Genomic DNA, 21,363 nt, shown 5'->3' on the forward strand with positions numbered 1-21,363 from the left:
TGCAGGAGTAACTTTTATTTCTGCTTTATCAAATGCTTCTCTCTTTTTTTTTTTTTTGCATCGTAGACAGATTGTTAGCTCAGTTTGGTTTCAGGCCAGTCGTGATAATGCAGGCTCTTTGTGTGTATGTGCCTTGTAGCCGTCGTTTCCTCTACATAGTTAACCTGGACGTGCCGACCGAAGGTCACCGCAAGATCTCCCGTCAGAGCAAATGGGACATTGGGGCTGTGCAGTGGAATCCACATGACAGCTATGCACACTACTTTGCAGCTTCGGTGAGCTCACTCTTTAAACACTTACATCTCCATGAATGCCCTAGTTCTGCAGTTGGATCCACACAAGTGGAACCTTTGCCTCTACAAGGCTAGTGGGGCTCAGGAGCGGCAGAAGTGTGGGGTGGGGGAACACTGGCTCCTGAACGGTGGCCCAGCCCCCTGATGTCCCTTCCCCTGAGGCCCCACCTCCATCACTCACCTTTATGCCAGTAAAAAGTTAAAAGTGAGGGGGCCATTCCTCCTGACCCACTCTGTTCCAGCACCCCTGGCAGGGCTCTGTGCAGGCACAAGAGTAAGGTCTATATGCCTAGCTGTGCAAATCATATTGTAAGATCAGGGCTTATATTTGGTTTATTGCTGGCAAGGTGGTAGTTCTTAGTTACTGGTCAGTGGATGGTGATTCTAGATGTCTCTTACTTGTCTTTCTAAAGAACCTTCTCAAATAAATCAGGCCCACAAATTATCATTATCCAATAGGGAATGATGGGCTCTGCATTTTTTAACCCCTCCATTTTGTTACATGACTTACAAGTGTGTTAAATTTCTTGCTCTGTACTAGAGTGCAAGAGGGGAGGACTCCTGTCTCAGACTGAGAAAGCAGGACAATCAGCGAGTTATCTTAAGTGCCTATACACAAATGCAAGAAGCCTGGGAAACAAGCAGGGAGAACTGGAAGTCCTGGCACAGTCAAGGAACTATGATGTGATTGGAATAACAGAGACATGGTGGGATAGCTCACATGACTGGAGTACTGTCATGGATGGATATAAACTGTTCAGGAAGGACAGGCAGGGCAGAAGAGGTGGGGGAGTTGCATTGTATGTAAGAGAGCAGTATGAGTGCTCAGAGCTCCAGTATGAAACTGCAGAAAAATCTGAGAGTCTCTGGATTAAGTTTAGAAGCGTGAGCAACAACGGTGATGTTGTGGTGAGAGTCTGCTACAGACCACCGGACCAGCGGGATGAGGTGGATGAGGCTTTCTTCGGGCAACTAGCAGAAGTTACTAGATCACAGGCCATGGTTCTCATGGGAGACTTAAATCACCTTGATATCTGCTGGGCGAGCAATACAGCGGTGCACAGACAATCCAGGAAGTTTTTAGAAAGTGTAAGGAACAATTTCCTAGTGCAAGTGCTGGAGGAACCAGCTAGGGGCAGAGCTCTTCTAGATCTGCTGCTCACAAACCGGGAAGAATTACTAGGGGAAGCAAAAATGGATGGGAACCTGGGAGGCAGTGACCATGAGATGGTCGAGTTCAGGATCCTGACACAAGGAAGAAAGGAGAGCAGCAGAATACGGAGCCTGGACTTCAGAAAAGCAGACTTTGACTCCCGCAGGGAACTGATGGGCTGGATCCCCAGGGAAAATAACATGAGAGGGAAAGGAGTCCAGGAGAGCTGGCTGCATTTTAAAGAATCCTTATTGAGGTTGCAGGAAAAAACATCCTGATGTGTAGCAAGAATAGTAAATACGGCAGGAGACCAGCTTGGCTTAACAGTGAAATCCTTGCTGATCTTAAACGCAAAAAAGAAGCTTACAAGAAGTGGAAGATTGGACAAATGACCAGGGAGGAGTATAAAAATATTGCTCAGGCATGCAGGAGTGAAACCAGGAAGGCCAAATCACACTTGGAGTTGCAGCTAGCAAGAGATGTTAAGAGTAACAAGAAGGGTTTCTTCAGGTATGTTAGCAACAAGAAGAAAGTCAAGGAAAGTGTGGGCCCCTTACTGAATGAGAGAGGCAACCTAGTGACAGAGGATGTGGAAAAAGCTAATGTACTCAATGATTTTTTTTGCCTCTGTCTTCACAAACAAGATCAGCTCCTAGACTGCTGCACCGGGCAGCATAGTATGAGGAGAAGGTGACCAGCCCTCTGTGGAGAAAGAAGTGGTTCAGGACTATTTAGAAAAACTGGACGAGCACAAGTCTTAGAATCATAGAATATCAGGGTTGGAAGGAACCTCAGGAGGTCATCTAGTCCAACCCCCTGCTCAAAGCAGGACCAATTCCCAACTAAATCATCCCAGCCAGGGCTTTGTCAAGCCTGACCTTAAAAACCTTTAAGGAGGGTGCTAAAGGAGTTGGTGGATGTGATTGCAGAGCCATCTTTGAAAACTCATGGTGATCGGGGGAGGTCCCGGATAACTGGAAAAAGGCTACTGTAGTGCCCATCTTTAAAAAAGGGAAGGAGGAGGATCCGGGGAACTACAGGCCAGTCAGCCTCACCTCAGTCCCTGGAAAAATCATGGAGCAGGTCCTCAAGGAATCAATTCTGGACTGGATGAATGGACTATAAGGTGGATAGAAAGCTGGATAGATCGTCGGGCTCAATGGGTAGTGATCAATGGCTTCATGGAGGGCCGGCTCCAGGGTTTTTACCACCCCAAGCAGCAAAAAAAAAAAAAAAAAAGTTGCAATCTGCAGCTCTACTGCTGCCGCTTCAGTCTTCGGCAGCAATTCGGCAGGTGGTGCTTCGCTCCGAGAGGGACCGAGGGACCCGCTGCCGAATTGCTGCCGAAGACCCGGACATGCCACCCCTCACTGTTGGCCACCCCAAGCAACTGCTTGCTGGGCTGGTGCCTGGAGCCGGCCCTGCTCCATGTCTAGTTGGCAGCTAGTTTCAAGCGTAGTGCCCCAAGCATCGATTCTGGGGCTTGTTTTGTTCAATATCTTCATTAATGATCTGGAGGATGGTGTGGACTGCACCCTCAAAAAGTTTGCAGATGACACTAAACTGGGAGGAGTGGTAGATACGCTGGAGGGTAGGGATAGGATACAGAGGGACCTAGACAAATTAGAGGATTGGGCCAAAAGAAACCTGATGAGGTTCAACAAGGACAAGTGCAGAGTCCTGCACTGAGGACGGAAGAATCCCATGCACTGCTACAGACTAGGGACCGAATTGCTAGGAAGCAGTTCTGCAGAAAAGGACCTAGTGGTTACAGTGGACGAGAAGCTGGATATGAGTCAGCAGTGTGCCCTTGTTTGGAGCTGGCTGGGAAATAAAGAGGGACGCCCTGACCAACAGGGCTGTGGACTCCCTGGGGCCCCCAGATGGGCCTAACTAAAGGGGGTCCTGTTGTCTGTATCTGCAAGACCTGTTTTGGATTGTGTTCCTGTCGTCTAAATAAACCTTCTGTTTTACTGCGTGGCTGAGAGTCATGGTGAATTGCAGGAAACCAGGGGTGCAGGGCCTTGTCTTCCCCACACTCCGTGACAATGGTAGATATGCTGGAGGTTAGGGATAGGATACAGAGGGACCTAGACAAATTAGAGGATTGGGTCAAAAGAAATCTGATGAGGTTCAACAAGGACAAGTGCAGAGTCCTGCACTGAGGACGGAAGAATCCCATGCACTGCTACAGACTAAGCACTGAATGGCTAGGCAGTAGTTCTGCAGAAAAGGACCTAGGGGTTACAGTGGACGAGAAGCTGGATATAAGTCGACAGTGTGCCCTTGTTGCCAAGAAGGCTAACGGCATTTTGGGTTGTATAAGTAGGGGCACTGCCAGCAGATTGAGGGACGTAATAATTCCCCTCTATTCGACATTGGTGAGGCCTCATCTGGAGTACTGTGTCCAGTTTTGGGCCCGACACTACAGGAAGGATGCGGAAAAATTGGAAAGAGTCCAGCGGAGGGCAACAAAAATGATTAGGGGGCTGGAGCACATGACTTACAGGCTGAGGGAACTGGGATTGTTTAGTCTGCAGAAGAGAAGAATGAGGGGGGATTTGATAGCTGCTTTCAACTACCTGAAAGGGGGTTCCAAAGAGGAGGGATCTAGACTGTTCTCAGTGGTGGCAGATGACAGAACAAGGAGTAATGGTCTCAAGTTGCAGAGGGGGAGGTTTAGGTTGGACATTAGGAAACACTATTTCACTAGGAGGGTGGTGAAGCACTGGAATGGGTTACCTAGGGAGGTGGTGGAATCTCCTTCCTTAGAGGTTTTTAAGGTCTGGCTTGACAAAGCCCTGGCTGGGATGATTTAGTTGGGAATTGGTCCTGCTTTGAGCAGGGGGTTGGACTAGATGACCTCCTGATGTCCCTTCCAACCCTGAGATTCTATGATTCTATTTTGTTCTTGGCATTGCTGATGGGATGTGGTTCTTGACCAAGCCTGTAAATAAAGTCGATCAATATTGGCTCACCTCCATAACAAACACAGGAGGGTGAAAAAAGAGTTAGGGTTTGCAAATGGGCAAAGGACCTAGTTAGTAAGGAATGAATGGTTTTGGTATAAAGAAGTTAATAAGGTGGCACATGGACTAAAAAGCAATAATGTAAAACTGTATCTAAAGAGGGCTGACATGGAGATCCACATGCACCCTAGCTTCGATTTCCAGCCCTGATCCTTACTGTCTGCATGAACCAGGTCCTGCAGTGATAGAGGCAGTGTGCTGAGCCCCTGCTAAGCCTGTCTCCTGCCCCTTTGCCGAGACACACCGGTTGATTGGTCACAGGCTCTGAACAGACGTTTTTCCATTCAGCTCTCAAGATGGTGGCTGTGTTGGCCTCATCCATCTCCTGGCATAGTCTAACTGATCCACCTTGGAGAGCCCAGGGGTTATTTATTTATTTCTCTGAACAAACTCTTAGTTGGAAGGTTTTTCCATGTTTTGTCGTGCGGTGACTTTCACATTGAAACTAAAAGTGGTTTTAAAATAAAAAATGGAGACACGGAGGAATCCTTCTGCGTTTGTTGCTGTGACCCATGAGACAAATGACAGGTGTCTTATCAGTTCCTTCAGGCAGCTGGTTCTTCCTAAATGGCTTACAAAAAGGTGCCCTTCACTACTGCTTTTGATACTGACAGCCTTTGGTGATCACAGGCAATAATACCTGGCAGCCCAAAAGCAATGTTAGTTGCAAGCCAAGGAGGAGGCTTCTCTTCAAATGCAGGCTGAAAAAGGAATTCAGTGTCCTCGCGATGCTGGTTCCAGCAGCAAGACAACTTCCTGGGAATGCTGTAGCTAAGCAGCGTGAACTTTGCTAACTCTCAGTGAACCAGGGGGTCCCTCCAGGTAGCCTTGTCTTCAGAAGAGCAGTGCTAAAGTTCTAACCCAGCATCCTCGAGAATCAAAGAGAATCCTTTTGTTCCCCTGTAATAAGCTGCAGTTTGCACCAAGCCTGCCTACAAACAAATTCTATTGTGTTTCAGTGTCTTCGTAATAGGTTTATAGGTATCCTCATTGCTAAAGCAGGTCAGGGAAGAAGTTTGCATTAGGGCTCATGTGGCGGCATGCTCATCTCCGGGCCAGAGGACCGTCCTCTTTTTCCCTTGTTGTTGTTGGCTGATGTTCCAGTGGCAGTGTGGAAGAAGGTTCTCCACAGGCTAAAACTTACTCTATCTAATTTGGAGGCAGGAATGCTAGAGTCCTTTGCCTTGAAGTCTGTGCAGTGTTCTCAAGACACTTTGAAGTCTTCAGTGGTTTTCAAGACTCTTTGGAGACAGTGGGTCAGCCCTCTCTAGTGAACTGCACCTTCGGTGGCCCTTTATGGCTGTGCGCAGGGGGTGTGAAACACCACCACTGACTTGGTAGTGATTCACATTTCATTTGTGTGCTGTAACTGACTGCAGATAGTGCAGGCAGAGAGGAAATCCATCCCAGGGTTGCTGGAGGAGGAGTTCTTATTTTTTGGCTTCTTCCCCTAGGAATCCATACACACGTTCTCTCCCTGCGCCTGGCTCTGACTAGAGTCTGGCCTGGGAAAGTTCATGCCCTTCTGTTCTTGGGACCCTGTTATTCCCCTGCCTTCAGGATAGTCAAACATTCCTCCAAGGGTGGGTGAACAGACCCCTCTGAAGCCATTGCTCATACTTGCCCTGAGGAGTGGTTGTTGGGAAGCACTCATGGAGTGTGCAGCTGTCGCTCTCTGGAACCAGGGGCTGTACTGCCGGAGATGCCACCTCCCGGCTCACATGTGCCACTGAGGTCCTGAGACACCTCCTGACACATCCTACAAAGAGATGAGGTGGTAACCGTGGTGCCCTGACCAAATTCCACTGGGGTACTGGTACTCCACCTCCCCCAAATCCCCTGACGCTTTCAACTGGCTGTGGGAGTCTCCCTGTTCTAAGCCCACGTATAGCATTGCTGTCGCTGTTAAACAGCTGCCACATTCCATCACAGAGCTGGAGGGTTGCGTTTCAGTGATGGGGAAGTGTTATCCATCTGTAAATACAGAGCTTTGGAATGAATAGTGCTGCATAAATGTAAGCTGCCTGTACTCTGCACTATTATTATTTCCATCAGGTGTATGTACTGTTAAAACAAGTGGATAATGAAGATAATTAAATGGCAAAAACTTTGTTAATGCAATTAATGTTCTCCAGAATGTCAGGTTCAGCGAAGCTCAAACTTCTGAAAACCGGGCAGCATAGAGTTGAGCTTGGGTCATGTTTAATGGACTGCTGCTTATCCACTTGCACTATCCAGCTGCTGGGAAACGTTGAAGCTAACAATTCTGTTAACTCCTTTGTCCATGCATGCTCCATGTAATCGGGTAGACGCAAGAACAAGCACAGGAGGCTTGCAATGAGCCCTTTTTGAAATAGCGTTTAATTTGATTTCCCTCAAAGAGCTGGGGTTGCTGTGGAGACCCTGGTTTTATCTCTGTCTGTGAGTAAAAGGAAGGTTGCCAGAATCTGTCAGCTTTAAGAAAAGCTGTTTTTTCCAGGAGCTTTATCTTCGGAACCCCTTGGCCAAATGGGGCCAAATTTGGATCGCTAACAAAATCCCACAGCCCCTGAGGCACACTGAATTTCAAGGCAATCCGATTCACTGTTCAGATTTTAGAGTACTTAGAGTCAAGCTTTAAACAGAAAACTGGTCTTAACTCTAGCAGAGCGGCCACTCTGCTGTAACAGGAATGAGTCTTGGAACCGCACTATTATTTATTAGGTGTATTACGGTAGTGCCTCGGAGCCCTAGTCATGGACCAAGACCCCATTGTGCTAGGCACTCTACAAACACAAAACAAAAAGACACTCCCTTCCCCAAAGAGCTTCCAATCTAAGTAACAGTTCCAGGGAGATACTTACCATAGATACACCTGGGTCGTCCTTTGCTGTTTGGAGACCCACATGTGAGCTAGGGCCTTCACTCCCAAGCCAGAAGGAGTAGGGACCTCCCTGAAATGCTCCCACTCTAGCAGTCACTCCTTCCTGTTTGGCAGTGGCATTAATTGGTGTTGGGGGACCTGTCATCCACCTGTCATTTAAAACTCCAGGGTAAATCTGAAAAAATGCAAAGGAATTCCTGCAGGCTGACTCGTGGCTGCTGGTAGTTTGAACGTCACACTCTGGGTACAGAGCCCAGAGAAGGACACTTAGGAAAACATTTGACCTTGGGATTTTGTCTCCATTCTTATTCACCTCTAATTTTGAGTGAATTGAAGTAAGATTTAGGCCTTGAAGAGAGTTTCAAAAGCTTTATCTGCCAATCAGGAATGGGTTAATCTTCATTCCCCTCCCAGTCTGAGCGAAGCATCTGCCATGAAGGGTTTGACTCATAAGAACATAACATGGCTGTACCGGGTCAGACTAAAGGTCCATCCAGCCCAGTATCCTGTCTATCGACAGTGGCCAATTTGCTTTTTTGACCACCTCTGCACACTGCATGGACATCTTCAGAGAACTATGCATGATGACTCCAAGATCTTATTCTTGACTCGTTGTAGCTAAATTAGCCCCCATCATATTGTATGTATAGTTGGGGTTATTTTTTCCAATGTGCATTACTTTACATTTATCCACATTAAATTTCATTTGCCATTTTGTTGCCCAATCGCTTAGTTTTGTGAGATCTTTTTGAAGTTCTTCACAGTCTACTTTGGTCTTAACTATCTTGAGCAGTTTAGTATCATCTGCAAACTTTGCCACCTCACTGTTTACCCCTTTCTCCAGATCATTTATGAATAAGTTGAATAGGATTGGTCCGAGGACTGACCCTTGGGGAACACCACTAGTTACCCCTCTCCATTCTGAGAATTTACCATTCATTCTTACCCTTTGTTCCCTGTCTTTTAACCAGTTCTCAATCCATGAAAGGACCTTCCCTTTTATCCCATGACAGCTTAATTTACTTAAGAGCCTTTGGTGAGGGACCTTGTCAAAGGCTTTCTGGAAATCTAAGTACACTATGTCCACTGATCCCCTTTGTTTGTTGACCCCTTCAAAGAACTCTAATAGATTGGTAAGACACGATTTCCCTTTACAGAAACCATGTTGACTATTGCTCAACAGTTCGTTTTTCTATGTGTCTGACAATTTTATTCTTAACTATTGTTTCAACTGATTTGCCCGGTACCAACGTTAGACTTATCGGTCTGTAATTGCTGGGATCACCTCTAGAGCCCTTTTTAAATATTGGCGTTACATTAGCTAACTTCCAGTCATTGGCTACAGAAGCTGATTTAAAGGACAGGTTACAAACCTTAGTTAATAGTTCCGCAACTTCACATTTGAGTTCTTTCAGAACTCTTGGGTGAATGCCATCTGGTCCCGGTGACTTGTTAATGTTGAGTTTATCAATTAATTCCAAAACCTCCTCTAGTGACACTTCAATCTGTGACAGTTCCTCAGATTTGTCACCTACAAAAGCCGGCTCAGGTTTGGGAATCTGCGTAACATCCTCAGCCGTGAAGACTGAAGCAAAGAATCCATTTAGTTTCTCCGCAATGACTTTATCGTCTTTAAGCGCTCCTTTTGCATCTCAATCATCAAGGGGTCCCACTGGTTGTTTAGCAGGCTTCCTGCTTCTGATGTACTTAAAAAACATTTTGTTATTACCTTTGGAGTTTTTGGCTAGCCGTTCTTCAAACTCCTCTTTGGCATTACATTCTTGCACTTAATTTGGCAGTGTTTATGCTCCTTTCTATTTGCCTCTCTAGGATTTGACTTCCTCTTTTTAAAGGAAGTCTTTTTATCTCTCACTGCTTCTTTTACATGCTTATTAAGCCACGGTGGCTCCTTTTTAGTTCTTTTACTGTGTTTCTTAATTGGGGGTATACATTGAATTTGGGCCTCTATTATGGTGTCTTTAAAAGAACGCCCATGCAGCTTGCAGGGATTTCACTTTAGTCACTGTACCTTTTAACTTCTGTTTTAACTAACCCCCTCATTTGTGCATAGTTCCCCCTTTTGAAATTAAATGCCACAGTGTTGGGCTGTTGAGATGTTCGTCCCACCACAGGGATGTTGAATGCTATTGTATTATGGTCACTATTTCCAGGCGGTCCTGCTATAGTTACCTCTTCGACCAGCTCCTGCGCTCCACTCAGGACTAAATCGAGAGTTGACTCTCCCTTTGTGGGTTCCCATACCAGCTGCTCCATGAAGCAGTCATTTAAAGTATCGAGAAATTTTATCTCTACATTTCGTCCTGAAGTGAAATGTTCCCAATCAATATGGGGATAATTGAAATCCCCCACTATTATTGGGTTCTTAATTTTGATAGCCTCTCTAATTTCCCTTAGCATTTTATCATCACTATTACTATCTTGGTCAGGTGGTCGATAATAGATCCCTAATGTTATATTCTTATTAGAGCATGAAATTTCTATCCATAGAGATTCCATGGAACATGTGGATTCGCTTAAGATTTTTACTTCATTTGATTCTACATTTTCTTTCACATATAGTGCCACTCCCCCTCCTGCATGACCTGTTCTGTCCTTCTGATATATTTTGTACCCTGGAATGATTGTGTCCCATTGATTGCTCTCAGTCCACCAGGTTTCTGTGATGCCTATTATATCAATATCCTCCTTTATCACAAGGCACTCTAGTTCACCCAGCTTATTATTTAGACTTCTAGCATTTGTGTACAAGCACTTTAAAAACTTGTCCCTGTTTATTTGTCTGCCCTTTTCTGATGTGTCAGATTCTTTTTTTATGTGACTGTTTATCATCTGATCCGGCCCTTACATTATCCTCTGCTTCTGACTATAACTTGGATATTCTCTATCATCAGACTCTCCCCTAAGAGAAGTCTGTGTCCGATCCACATGCTCCTCTGCAGCAGTCGGCTTTCCCCCATCTCCTAGTTTAAAAACTGCTCTACAACCTTTTTAATGTTTAGTGCCAGCAGTCTGGTTCCACTTTGATTTAGGTGGAGCCCATCTCTCCTGTATAGGCTCCCCCCATGCCAAACGTTTCCCCAGTTCCTAATGAATGTAAACCCCTCCTCTCTACACCATCATCTCATCCACCCATTGAGACTCTGAAGCTCTGCCTGCCTACCTGGCCCTGCGCGTGGAACTGGGAGCATTTCTGAGAATGCCACCATAGAGGTCCTGGATTTCAGCCTCTTCCCTAGCAGCCTAAATTTGGCCTCCAGGACATCTTTCCTACCCTTCCCTATGTCATTGGTACCTACATGTACCACAACCACCGGCTCCTCGCCAGCACTACACATAAGTCTGTCTAGATGCCTCAAGAGATCTGCAACCTTCGCACCAGGCAGGCAAGTCACCATATGGTTCTCCCGGTCATCACAAACCTAGCTATCTACGTTTCTAATGATCCAGTCTCCTCTCTTTTCCAGAGGCGGTCAAAAAAGCAAACAGGATGTTAGGAGTCATTAAAAAGGCGATAGAGAATAAGACTGAGAATATATTATTGCCCTTATATAAATCCATGGTATGCCCACAACTCAAATACTGTGTACAGATGTGGTCTCCTCACCTCAAAAAAGATATACTGGCACTAGAAAAGGATCAGAAAAGGGCAACTAAAATGATTAGGAGTTTGAAGAGGATCCCATATGAGGAAAGATTAAAGAGGCTAGGACTCTTCAGCTTGGAAAAGAGGAGACTAAGGGGGGATATGATAGAGGTATATAAAATCATGAGTGATGTTGAGAAAGTTGATAAGGAAAAGTTATTTACTTATTCCCATAATACAAGAACTAGTGGGTCACCAAATGAAATTAATAGGCAACAGGTTTAAAACAAATAAAAGGAAGTTCTTCACGCAGCACACAGTCAACGTGTGGAACTCCTTGCTTGAGGAGGTTGTGAAGGCTAGGACTATAACAGTGTTTAAAAGAGAACTGGATAAATTCATGGTGGTTAAGTCCATAAATGGCTATTAGCCAGGCTGGGTAAGGAATGGTGTCCCTAGCCTCTGTTTGTCAGAGGATGGAGATGGATGGCAGAAGAGAGATCACTTGATCATTGCCTGTTAGGTTCACTCCCTCTGGGGCACCTGGCATTGGCCACTGTTGGTAGACAGATACTGGGCTAGATGGACCTTTGGTCTGACCCGGTATGGCCAGTCTTATGTTCTAGCAACTGGAGTTCCCTCCCCCGGAGAGGTAACCTCAGTGTGAGAGGCAACCCCAGCACCATCTGGAAGGAGGGTCCCAAGTATGGGAAGGTTTCCCTCTGCTCCCATTCACTGCTCTGCTTCCCTGGGCCTTTCATCCTCCTCAACAGCGCAGGGGCTGTCTGACCGGAGGTGGGACAATTCTACAGTGTCCCGGAAAGCCTCATCAACATACCTCTCTGCCTCCCTTAGCTCCTCCAGTTCTGCCACCCTGGCCTCCAAAGTCCGTACATGGTCTCTGAGGGCCAGGAGCTCCTTGCACCGATTGCACACACACGCCACCCGCCCACAGGGCAGGTAATCATACATGCTACACTCAGTGCAATAAACTGCATAGCCCCCACTCTGCAGCTGGGCTTCTGCCTGCATTGTCTCCTAGTTAATGGAAGGGTTATTTAAAGCAAGAAGTTTTGAATGTAGTTTGGTTTGTAGGTTTTAAGGGGACTAAAGGGAAATATAATATAATAGGAGATAAACCAATCTCCTAGAACTGGAAGGGCTCTTGAAAAGTCATTGAGTCCAGCCCCCTGCCTTCACTAGCAGGACCAATTTTTGCCCCAGATCCCTAAGTGGCCCCCTCCAGGATTGAACTCACAACCCTGGGTTTAGCAGGCCACAGCTCAAACCACTGAGCTATCCCTATAGGACCAGTATGGGACCCTGCTCCCTTCCCACTCCCAACTCCCTTGCGAAACTCCCTGTTAGCAGCCCCTGGTCACAAAGCTCCCTAGTCGCTTGTGTGCTGCTTTATAAAGCCCTGGCCTGTGTGAATGCCCCACCCACTGATTAAGGCTCAGCCAGTTACCAGAGGCTTCTAGCTTTCAGACCTCCCTTTGAAGCTCACAGCCTCCAACTGCCAGCCACAGCACAGGGACCTTTAAACAAACAAACAGACTGACAAACACAAGCTCAGCACACAGCAAATAACCCCCCAAACACAAACAAACACACATTACAGACAGTCACTTACCCCACAGATGCTGTATTTGCTCCTCCTTCACCTGGAGAACTCCCTTGCGAAACTCCCTGTTAGCAGCCCCTCGTTGGAAAGTCACCAGTAACATACCGTTCCAATCGCAGGGACCCCGAACCTGACAGATCCGGAGCCCTGTACTGCTCCATGGGCCTTCCACCACCTCATTTCATCCATTTAATTTCAGAGCAACCAGCGAGTTGACCTGTATAAATGGAAAGATGGTAATGGGGAAGTTGGCACGTCACTGCAAGGGCACACGCGTGTGATCAGGTATGAGAATGAGGAACCCAGCATCGCTCTGAGGTACTGTAAGGAAAATCACAGGGCTGGCTTCAGAGCTGGTGTACATTGAAGTATAGTTATCACAGCCCCTTTACTTGGAGAAATTCAGATTATTTTTACCCACTTCCTTAGCCCGTGCTGCCACCACCCCACTGGGAGAAGACGTCTGATTTAAAGACAGACCACCCTTCCATGGCTGCAGCATGCACATCTGGTTCAAATTAGCCTCTGGTGGCTTCGGTGTCATTACATTTTCCCATGGCCGTTCTCCTAAAGAACAGCAGCCACCATCAGGGAAACAGACAGCAGTGGGGCTATTAAACTCAATCCCACCTGCAACTTGGACTGACGCCAGATATAGGGCACAGGCTGTCCTTAAGGGCTAAGTTGGTTGCACATTGCACTAGTACATGGGGAAGCTCTGGAGTCTGATGCATGCCAGCGGGTGGGCCTGGGATTGTCACAGGACTAATGCTTTCATGCTGTGTTGGGGACAGGGTGAAGAAAGCATTTCTCTTTTGCATGTGGATTGTGAAGATTAATTGCAGCCCTTCAGAAAATTGCCAGCCCTCTCTGCATGGCAAAATGGAGGGCTGGGGCTAAGAAATGCCTGGCAATCTGGGGTTTGCTGCTAAAATATCCCCTCTCTTTGTGGGACTGTGGGCAGAAGTAGTAGCTATAAGGCAGAGTGTGGTGAGGATTGTTTACTTAAAGGAATAAGGTAGGTCCTGCTTTTATTCATGAAGTCTTTAGGAAATCTTAATGCAAATGTCGTGGGTTTGTTACGGAAAGGTGTGGAGGGTTGCTTTATGAATTGCCGAGAAGAGAAATGCCAACAGTGTGATATATGCGTAACTGACAATTGTATTCTCCTTTGGTTTTGGATTTGCAGTGATTTAGACTGGGCGGTGTTTGAGCCAGATCTGCTGGTCACCAGTTCTGTTGACACGTACATCTACGTTTGGGATATCAAGTAAGAACAAGAGCCTCCACTTTTACGATGTGGGAAGATTACAGGGCTTCTCTTTTCGGTGGCTGGCAGCATGGAGGGAAAAGTGCTCTCGTACTCTTTCAGCTGTGCTTGCAGAAGCCAGAACCAATTCCCTTAATCTCAACGGCTCCCAGTCCTTCAAGCAGATTCCAGGGCCGCCCAGAGGATTCAGGGAGCCTGGGGCAGGGCTGGGTCTTCGGCGGCAATTCAGCGGCGGGTCCCTCTCGGAGGGAAGGACCTGCTGCTGAATTGCTGCTGCTGAGTGAAGCGGCGGTGGTAGAGCAGCCCAAGCGCCACCGATCGCAGCTTTCCCCCCCCCTCCCCCGCACTTGCGGCACTTATAGTCACTGGGCGGCGCTCTGAGACTTCGGCAGCACTTCAGCGGCGGGTCCTTCACTCGCTCCCAGTCTTTGGCTGCACTGAAGGACCTGGCGCCGAAGACCCGGAGCGAGTGAAGGGCCCGCTGCTGAAGTGCCACCGAAAACCCGGAGTGGCTCGTAGGGTCCGGGGGCAAATTGCCCTACTTCCCCCCCCCCTCCCCCGGGGTGGCCCTGGCAGATTCAGAATCTGCACAGTTGTGCTGTTCTATAAAGTTATGTCATGGTCTCATACTGAACAGGAAGAGGCACTGATTTTTTTTCCCCAAAAAACCTTTCCATCAGCACTTATTTAATAGAAAACTGCCTTTTTTTCCCCTTCTGGGGAAAGAAAAAACTCTATTTTTGTCAAAAACCTTCAGTTTTTCAACAGCCTGAAAAATTGCAAAGAAAACTTAAAAAATAAAATTAATTTATTTTTATTTACAGTATTTCATTAGATCGGAGCATTTCTTGACCAGTTCCATCTAAGAGTGAGTTAAAGTCCTAAGGTGGGAGTGTCCGCTGCTGTGAGTTGTCACAGTGTTGCACTGACTTACACCAGCTCAATAGCTGGCCCCTCGGGACTGCCCAGCTTTATTAATTCCTCCTGATTTTATTATTATAGCCTGGAGACTGATAAGTTGTCTTTACTCTGGGGCTGTGATTTGCTGTGAATTGGGATCATCAAAGGCTTTGATAAACTGTTGGCAAGTTGTCTAATTTTACTGTAACTTCTTCGTATACTGCTGAATCTTCTTTGGAAATCTTGTATTGTAATGTCCACCGGACATTGTGTAACGCACAAGAATGGCAGTAGATGTCCCTTTACCTCCCACAATAGCCACATGCCAGGGAGCATAGTTTTTCTTCCCTCCACCCTCCCCCCTATCACAAAGACTCTGCTACAAAGCTCCCAGTTCTGCCTATAGTCTTAGAATCATAGGACTGGACGGGACCTTGAGAGGTCATCTAGTCCAGTCCCCTGCACTCAAGGCAGGACTAAGTATTATGTTTAATCTTAATGCTTTACATGTTAAAGCACAGGTTAAAATCATGATCCTTCTCTGGCTGGTGCTCCCTTCCAGTAGACTTGTTTGAGCTCAGACAAGTTTGTATCACATCCGCGTCCTGGTTTAAAAAAAACAACCCCTCAGAGATAAATAAGATCCAGGAGCCAGTAATAAGTTCAATTTTCCATTAGAAAGGACCTCCCAGGGGAGACGGGGTTGTCTCATCTCAGGAGAGATGAGGGACTCATACTGGTAATGTTGTGTTTCAGGGATACCAGGAAACCTACAGTCTCGCTCTCTGCAGTTGGTAAGTACTTGTTCCTGTTATAGGCATAACCTCTGCCTGAATTGTCATATGCCTCTGCTATTCCATCCTCCCTGCTCACTTGGGTTTTCTTCTGCATTCAGACCCCAGGCATGAAAACACTAGCGTAGGTGACTGTCCCACACAGCAGCACCCTGGGCAGTGACTGTTCCTTGGAGGTCCAAAGGCTCTTTTCAGAGATGCTGTTTAGAGCAGAATTGAGGTGTATGAAGAGGAGAGGCCTCCTTGGGTTGCACGCTGCCATTTTCCTGTGCCAGAATCACCACTAGGGCCAAGAGTCACAGCGGTTTGGGGCAGAGCAGTATTGAGTGAGTGGGCAGGATGCTGGCTGATTGGCCTGCACGCATTGAGCAGCTGCGAGTCAGCCTGAAGAAGGAGCACCTGGGGTGCAGTGGGGGAGTAGCGTGGCAGCTAGCTGGGGGCAGGGGAGGGCGTTTAGAGCTGGCTGGCTGGCACGAAGGAGGAGGACTGGCTTTAGCAGATAAATGAGCTATGCAGAGTGGTTGAAAGCACAGAGGGGGCGAGGGTGATAAGAGGGAGGGGTCTGGGCCCTCTCTCACCTTGGCTGTGATCATGCCTCAAGCACACACCGGCTCCATATGCAGGAGGCACTATGGTGCTGTGCTCATTTGTTCCTGTGCTGAGAGCTCCATACACGTGCATGTCTTATGCTGGCAGGCTTGCTAGGGACTCTGTGTCTTGTAGCAATGGCTGACTATGACAAAAAGGGAGGAGCTAAAGCATGAGAGCTGAGTTCTAGTCCTGCCTCTTCCACTGACTTTATCCCAGTCTCCTCCTCCCCTTAATACTTACTCCCATCCAGGTGGGCTTGGGAGACTGAATAGTTGGAAAGCTCTTTGAGATCCTTGGGTACAGGACCCTGTGGTGGTGCTAGGACAGCTGCTCTGAAAGTGGGGTGCTAAGCTGTGTGGCATTTGTGTGATTCAGACATACAGAGCCTTGTTCCTTCCTCATCACCCTGCCGCACATGTCTGGTCTCTCTAAACCATGCCCGTCTTTCCTAACACAATTTTTCTGTGTCCTCTTATACTTGACTGAACCAGTTGAGAAACTATAAAGTGTATCCTAGGGATGTCACTGGAATGCTGCTGACTTCCCACCCTCAGTCCAGTTACTGAGAGAGGGGTTCTGGGCCGGGTACATTAACATGCAGTATCATGCTTCCCTGCAGCATCTTAAACCAGCTGGGGATCTGAAAGGATGCCATGGGTGTCCTTCTTTGGGTTACACATCATGCTCTCGTCAAGGCGATCGGCTAACACTCCCTTTGCTGGACAGGCTCTTGTCAGGGACCCCAACAATGTTAATCTCCACCCATCATCCTTAAGAGGAAGACCTAATAGGTTCTGTGAATGAGTTACTGCACATGGACAACGCTAGAATGGAGACAGAGGAAGATAGAGCACAGATGAGCAAATGTGAAAGTGTCCTTATGGGTTTCTTCTGCCCCACTAATATGTGTGTGTGTGTGTGTGTGTGTGTGTGTGTGTGTGTGAGAGCGAGCGAGCCTTGATAACGGCCCTTTACGGTCTGTACCAGCAGCAGCCTTACTCCCAGGCCATGAATTCGCAATGCTACAGAAATGCAGAGGACCTCTTGACCCACAGCAGCCTCCTGTTTTATGTCTCTGTTTGGAAGCTGGAGGGTAGAAGTTTGACGGGTTGTTTTCTAATCCTTTTGAAAGGCGTTTCAAACTAAATCAGGGAGAAGAGAACCTCAAGTAGCTTTATGTAACTCCAGTAACATCTGACCCTTCCATGTCAACGCTAGCTCATTATTTTTCTATTAAAAACTGGGAACCAGAAACAGAAGGGAGATTGTGCAAAGTAACACATGTTGGAAAACATAATCCCAACTATACATACAAAATGATGGGGTCTGAATTAGCTGTTACCACTCAAGAAAGAGATCTTGGAGTCATTGTGGATAGTTCTCTGAAAACATCCACTCAATGTGCAGCGGCAGTCAAAAAAGCTAACGGAATGCTAGGAACCATTAGGAAAGGAATAGATAGTAAGACAGAAAATATCATAATGCCATTATATAAAGCCATAGTACACCCACACCTTGAATAAGCATTCAGTTCTGGTTGCCCCATCTGAAAAATGGTATTTTAGACTTGGAAAAGATACAGAAAAGGACAATACACATGATGAGGGTATGGAACAGCTTCCATATGAGGAGAGATTAAAAAGACTGGGACTGTTCAGCTTGGAAAAGAGACAACTAAGGAGGGGTATGATAGAGTTCTATAAAATAATGAATGGTGTGGAGAAAGCAAATAAGGAAGTGTTGAGTTACGTGAAAGGGTAAACAAGAACCAGGGGTCACCTAAGGAAATGAATAGGCAGCAGGTTTAAAACAAAGAAAAGGAAGTACTTCTCCAGACAACGCACAGTCAATCTGTGGAACTCGTTGCCAGGGGATGTTGTGAAGGTCAAAAGCATAACTAAATTCTAAAAAGAAGTAGGTAAGTTTGTGGAGGATAGGTCCAACAATGGCTGTTAGTCAGGCTCTGGATGTCCCTAAGCCTCTGACTGCCAGGTGCTGGGACTGGACAACAGGGAATGCATAACTTGATAATTGCCCTCTTCTGTTCATCCCCTCTGAAGTATCTGGCACCGGCCATTGTCAGATGACAAGATACTGGGCTACATGGACCATTGGTCTGACCCAGTATGGCTGTTCTTATGTTCTAAAAAAATGTCTGTTTAAGTTGTGGTCCCCTATCTTTGGGCAGATCTCAAGAGAGCCATATATTTATATATGGGGACAGGGAGGTGGGCTGCAGAAGGAAAGATCTGCCCCTTAGTCTAGTTACCATCTTGTTGGACCCTTATTTTTTTATGTCTCTTATGATTTGAGGTAAGCAAACCATTTTCATCCATCAAGCATGGGCTTTGTATGCCGGAGCCCTGACACAGCAGAGCTGTGCGTGTCTGCTGCAACAGCTTTCTTCCTAGAGATGACACATCCTCTATGTCTGTGAACATTTGCTGAGCAGCAGGCTTTGCAGCTGACTGAGTTCCTAAGTACTGGCGGAGCTGAGAAACACAGTGGAGCTGTACGCTGCATTCGTTGTCCCTACCCCTTAGCAAAATGCATTGTCTCTGACCTGCCCTTACCTCGGAGAACGTAGATCTCCAAAACTTGTCTTGAGCCTTGGCTTCTCTGAGGATCCCACACACAAATTTTACCTCAGAGTTAAGGCTTCTGAAGTGCATTTCCTGTCAGTCTCTAACAATCCAAGAGTTCTCTAGATAGGCCAACACAAACATCCACCACAACCTTAGCTCATCTCCTGACACCCAGATACCCTTGGATTCCCCACCTCCATGATGAACTCCCCTTCACTTACAACAATGAGCTACTTGCAGTGCACACATCTAGCACCTCGGTCACACGCGAATGCTCAGCCTTCACTCCAACCTCAGCAAGATTAAAGTCCTGGATGTTAGTGATAGGCGAGTAATGTTAAAATCTCTATAGTGCATTACTGATGCGGGTGAGAGTGGGGGGCCGAGTTAATCACAGGGCACCAGGGAGCAGGCAGAGGGAGTGGGTTGGCGCTAAAGTGGTGAGAGATGCAGAGCTTGTAGCTCGCACACAGAGGCAGTTGCTCCCTGTGACAAACTGATAGTGGCTGGAGGTTCGAAAAAACATCTTTTGACTTGTAAATGGAGCACATTGGATCTGAGCTCCTTGAGACACACGCATGGAGCCCCCAAAGCCGGGGTTAGCCTCTTTCCAAAGGAGAGCTGCCTTTTAACTTTGCTACTGCGTTCCCATGAAATGTCTCACCACGGTCTTTCATGCTCGCTCCTGGGACTTCTCTTCTCTTGTAACAGTGCGGGACTCACCCCTGCAGTGCCTCCTGCTGGTCACTGGGAATTAGCTCTCCAGCCTTGGACCACCCTCTGCAGGCCGGTGTCCCACTGCTGCTGGGCCCCCGCATCCCTCCCTGGACTCCGGTGCCCCGTTATCTGGGGTACTGTCCCCTGGCAGTAACCCCTCAGTCTCGGGGTCTCCCCTCCTCAGGGAGCCCCTATCCCCACCTCGCCTCAGTCGTAGGCTACTGCCAGTCACCAACTAGCCCCTACTCCCTGGGGCAGACTGCAGTATAAGTCACTCATCACAGGCAAGGTTGGGTTTGCACCTGCTGCCTCTGCCTAGCCATGGGCTGTCCCTGGCAACCCCACTACCTGTTTGGCCTTCTGCTAAGCCGCAGCCTGGGGCTTTTCCAGGCTGGAGCTCCCCAGCAACTCTGCCTTTCCCCAGCCCTGGTCCACTCAAGTACTCTGCTCAGGTCCCTGCAGCCAGATCCATCTCCCTATACAGCTAGAGAGAGACTGATGAGCTCCTGGCTCCCAGCCTCTTATATAGGGCCAGCTGAGGCCTGATTGGGGCGTGGCCAATCAGCCTAGTAGCTGCTTCCCCCTGCAGCAGCCCTCTCCCAGGGCTCTCTTTAAACCCCTCAGGCAGGAGCCCCACTACACCTCTTAATTGCATGTCCTGTGCAGATCCTGAGTGGTCTGAGATGCTGTGGGTCTGCCCTACATTTCACATCCACTTCCTGGCTTGTTGGCCCACCTGACTTTTAAGTTATTTGAAGATGCTGTTCACTGACCCTTTTCTGCTCTGCTCTTTCTGCAGCTGGAGCCTCCCAGGTCAAATGGAACAAGAAAAACGCCAACTGTTTAGCAACCAGCCATGATGGGGATGTCCGTATTTGGGACAAGCGGGTGAGTTTCCGTTAGTCTTTGAGTGGCCTCTGCATGTTCCCATATGTGGGATCAAGGCGCCATGCCAGTCCCACATTATTTCTCCTTACTTCTTTGTTTTCCACCCCTCTGAATGATCAGTTTAAGGTGAGCGTGGTGCCAGTGGAGTCTGAGATTTGAAGGAGGACTGTATAATTGGCCTCCCTCTCTCTAAAAACATACCCCTTAGCCCCTTGCTTTTGACTTCTTGATGGATACTAGTTACATCAAATATAAAGTGCCCCCTTACCCAGTGCACTGATGTATTGACTCCTATGGAACTTTACCACTGCACTTCACAGTAACTTTTCTGTAGCCTACAAGCCATTGTTTATCTTTCTCTCTGGCTGGTGACCTCTACTGAGAGTGTGTGTGGGAGAAAGCGCCGCCTTTACCTGGCAGGATCGGGCCAGATTTCTTGCTCCTAAGAATTAGCATGGTGAGAACTAAAAAGCCTCTGATTGCAGAAACCCAGTACTGCAGTGGAGTACTTGGCAGCGCATCTCTCTAAAATCCATGGCCTGGATTGGCATCCGGACAACGAGTACATCCTGGCCACTTCCAGCCAGGACAATTCCGTCAGGGTAAGTGCCCAGGGCTCTCAGAGGGAATGTACCAGTGCCATCCTACAGGCCTGACCCAGCTGCCACTGAAATCACTGGGCATCCGTCCACTGACTTCAGTGGGAACTAGATCTGGTATTAGCCATCACCCGTTGTGGCAAGTCTTGTGAGGGTCAGTGCATGCGTGTTGCCCCGAGTCACTGTGTCTGAAGCTGATCGCCCCCCCTGTGGGGCCAACTCTGCTCCATTAGTGCAAGGATGTCTGTAATGACACTGTGGAGCACCTGGTGTGTGTCTGGCGCTTTGTCGCAGCTGAGTTACACAGAAAATCCCCCCCCGAGAGCGAAGCTCACTGGCTTGTTTTCTGTTCTGTTGAAGTTCTGGGATTACCGTCAGCCTCGGAAGTATCTCAATATACTCCCCTGCCAGGTTCCAGTCTGGAAGGCTAGATACACGGTGAGTGTGAACACC

The 21,363-nt window shown here is 47.6% G+C and overlaps 1 protein-coding gene across 6 annotated transcripts in view; it reads left to right on the forward strand.

The window, feature by feature from the left end:
* Positions 1-21,363, forward strand: part of WDR59 (WD repeat domain 59) — a 117,468-nt gene that overhangs the window by 19,010 nt on the left and 77,095 nt on the right. For 5 of the 6 annotated variants that reach the window (XM_044986898.1, XM_044986899.1, XM_044986897.1 and 2 more), the window contains 7 exons: positions 140-275; positions 12,766-12,851; positions 13,756-13,836; positions 15,493-15,530; positions 20,223-20,311; positions 20,797-20,913; positions 21,271-21,348. In XM_044986898.1, the coding sequence (XP_044842833.1) occupies positions 140-275; positions 12,766-12,851; positions 13,756-13,836; positions 15,493-15,530; positions 20,223-20,311; positions 20,797-20,913; positions 21,271-21,348 (625 nt within the window). The remainder of the gene's footprint in view (positions 1-139; positions 276-12,765; positions 12,852-13,755; positions 13,837-15,492; positions 15,531-20,222; positions 20,312-20,796; positions 20,914-21,270; positions 21,349-21,363) is intronic. The other variant, XM_044986895.1, reaches the window with a different exon arrangement.

Source organism: Mauremys mutica, chromosome 14, assembly GCF_020497125.1.
Source record: "Mauremys mutica isolate MM-2020 ecotype Southern chromosome 14, ASM2049712v1, whole genome shotgun sequence".
In the NCBI taxonomy this organism is placed as follows: Eukaryota; Metazoa; Chordata; order Testudines; family Geoemydidae; genus Mauremys; species Mauremys mutica.